Below are 467 nucleotides of genomic sequence, written 5' to 3' on the forward strand. Positions count from 1 at the left end.
GCCCCCGCAGCCACCTGGGGGGCTCTGGCTGTCACCTGTCACCATCTCCAGCTCCCCCCGTTCTCCCAGGGGCCACCCGGCGCTAATTAAAGCAGCGATCCGGGGGTAATTAACACAATTATTATCCTGATCAAAAGGCCTCCGGCTTCCCCCTCCCTCAAAAAAAAAAAAAATCCCCCCTCCCCCAAAGCCTCTCCGGAGGGGTTTTCTTAACCCCAAACCCTGTCCCCTCCCCGGGGCGGGGTTTGGGGTGAGCGCGGCTCGAGTCACCCCCTCACACACACGCACCCCCTCCTAATTAATCCCCGCTAATTGCTCCCCCGCCCGGCCCGTGCCCCCGGGCACCCCGCAGGTGTTTGAGGGCACATCTGGCATCGATGCCAAGGCGACATCCTGCGAGTTCACGGGGGACATCCTGCGCACGCCGGTGTCCGAGGACATGCTGGGTGAGGACAGGGCCGCAGCTC

General features: G+C 63.4%; 1 protein-coding gene across 1 annotated transcript in view; it reads left to right on the forward strand.

The window, feature by feature from the left end:
• Nucleotides 1-298: 298 nt before the first annotated feature.
• Nucleotides 299-467, forward strand: part of LOC103617760 (V-type proton ATPase subunit B, kidney isoform) — a gene marked incomplete at its 5' end in the record, with an annotated part of 9,806 nt that continues 9,637 nt past the window's right edge. Inside the window, one exon of the mRNA XM_017737379.1 lies at nt 299-446. Within this exon, the coding sequence (XP_017592868.1) occupies nt 299-446 (148 nt within the window). The remainder of the gene's footprint in view (nt 447-467) is intronic.

This window comes from Corvus brachyrhynchos, unplaced genomic scaffold, assembly GCF_000691975.1.
Source record: "Corvus brachyrhynchos isolate BGI_N302 unplaced genomic scaffold, ASM69197v1 scaffold85, whole genome shotgun sequence".
In the NCBI taxonomy this organism is placed as follows: Eukaryota; Metazoa; Chordata; class Aves; order Passeriformes; family Corvidae; genus Corvus; species Corvus brachyrhynchos.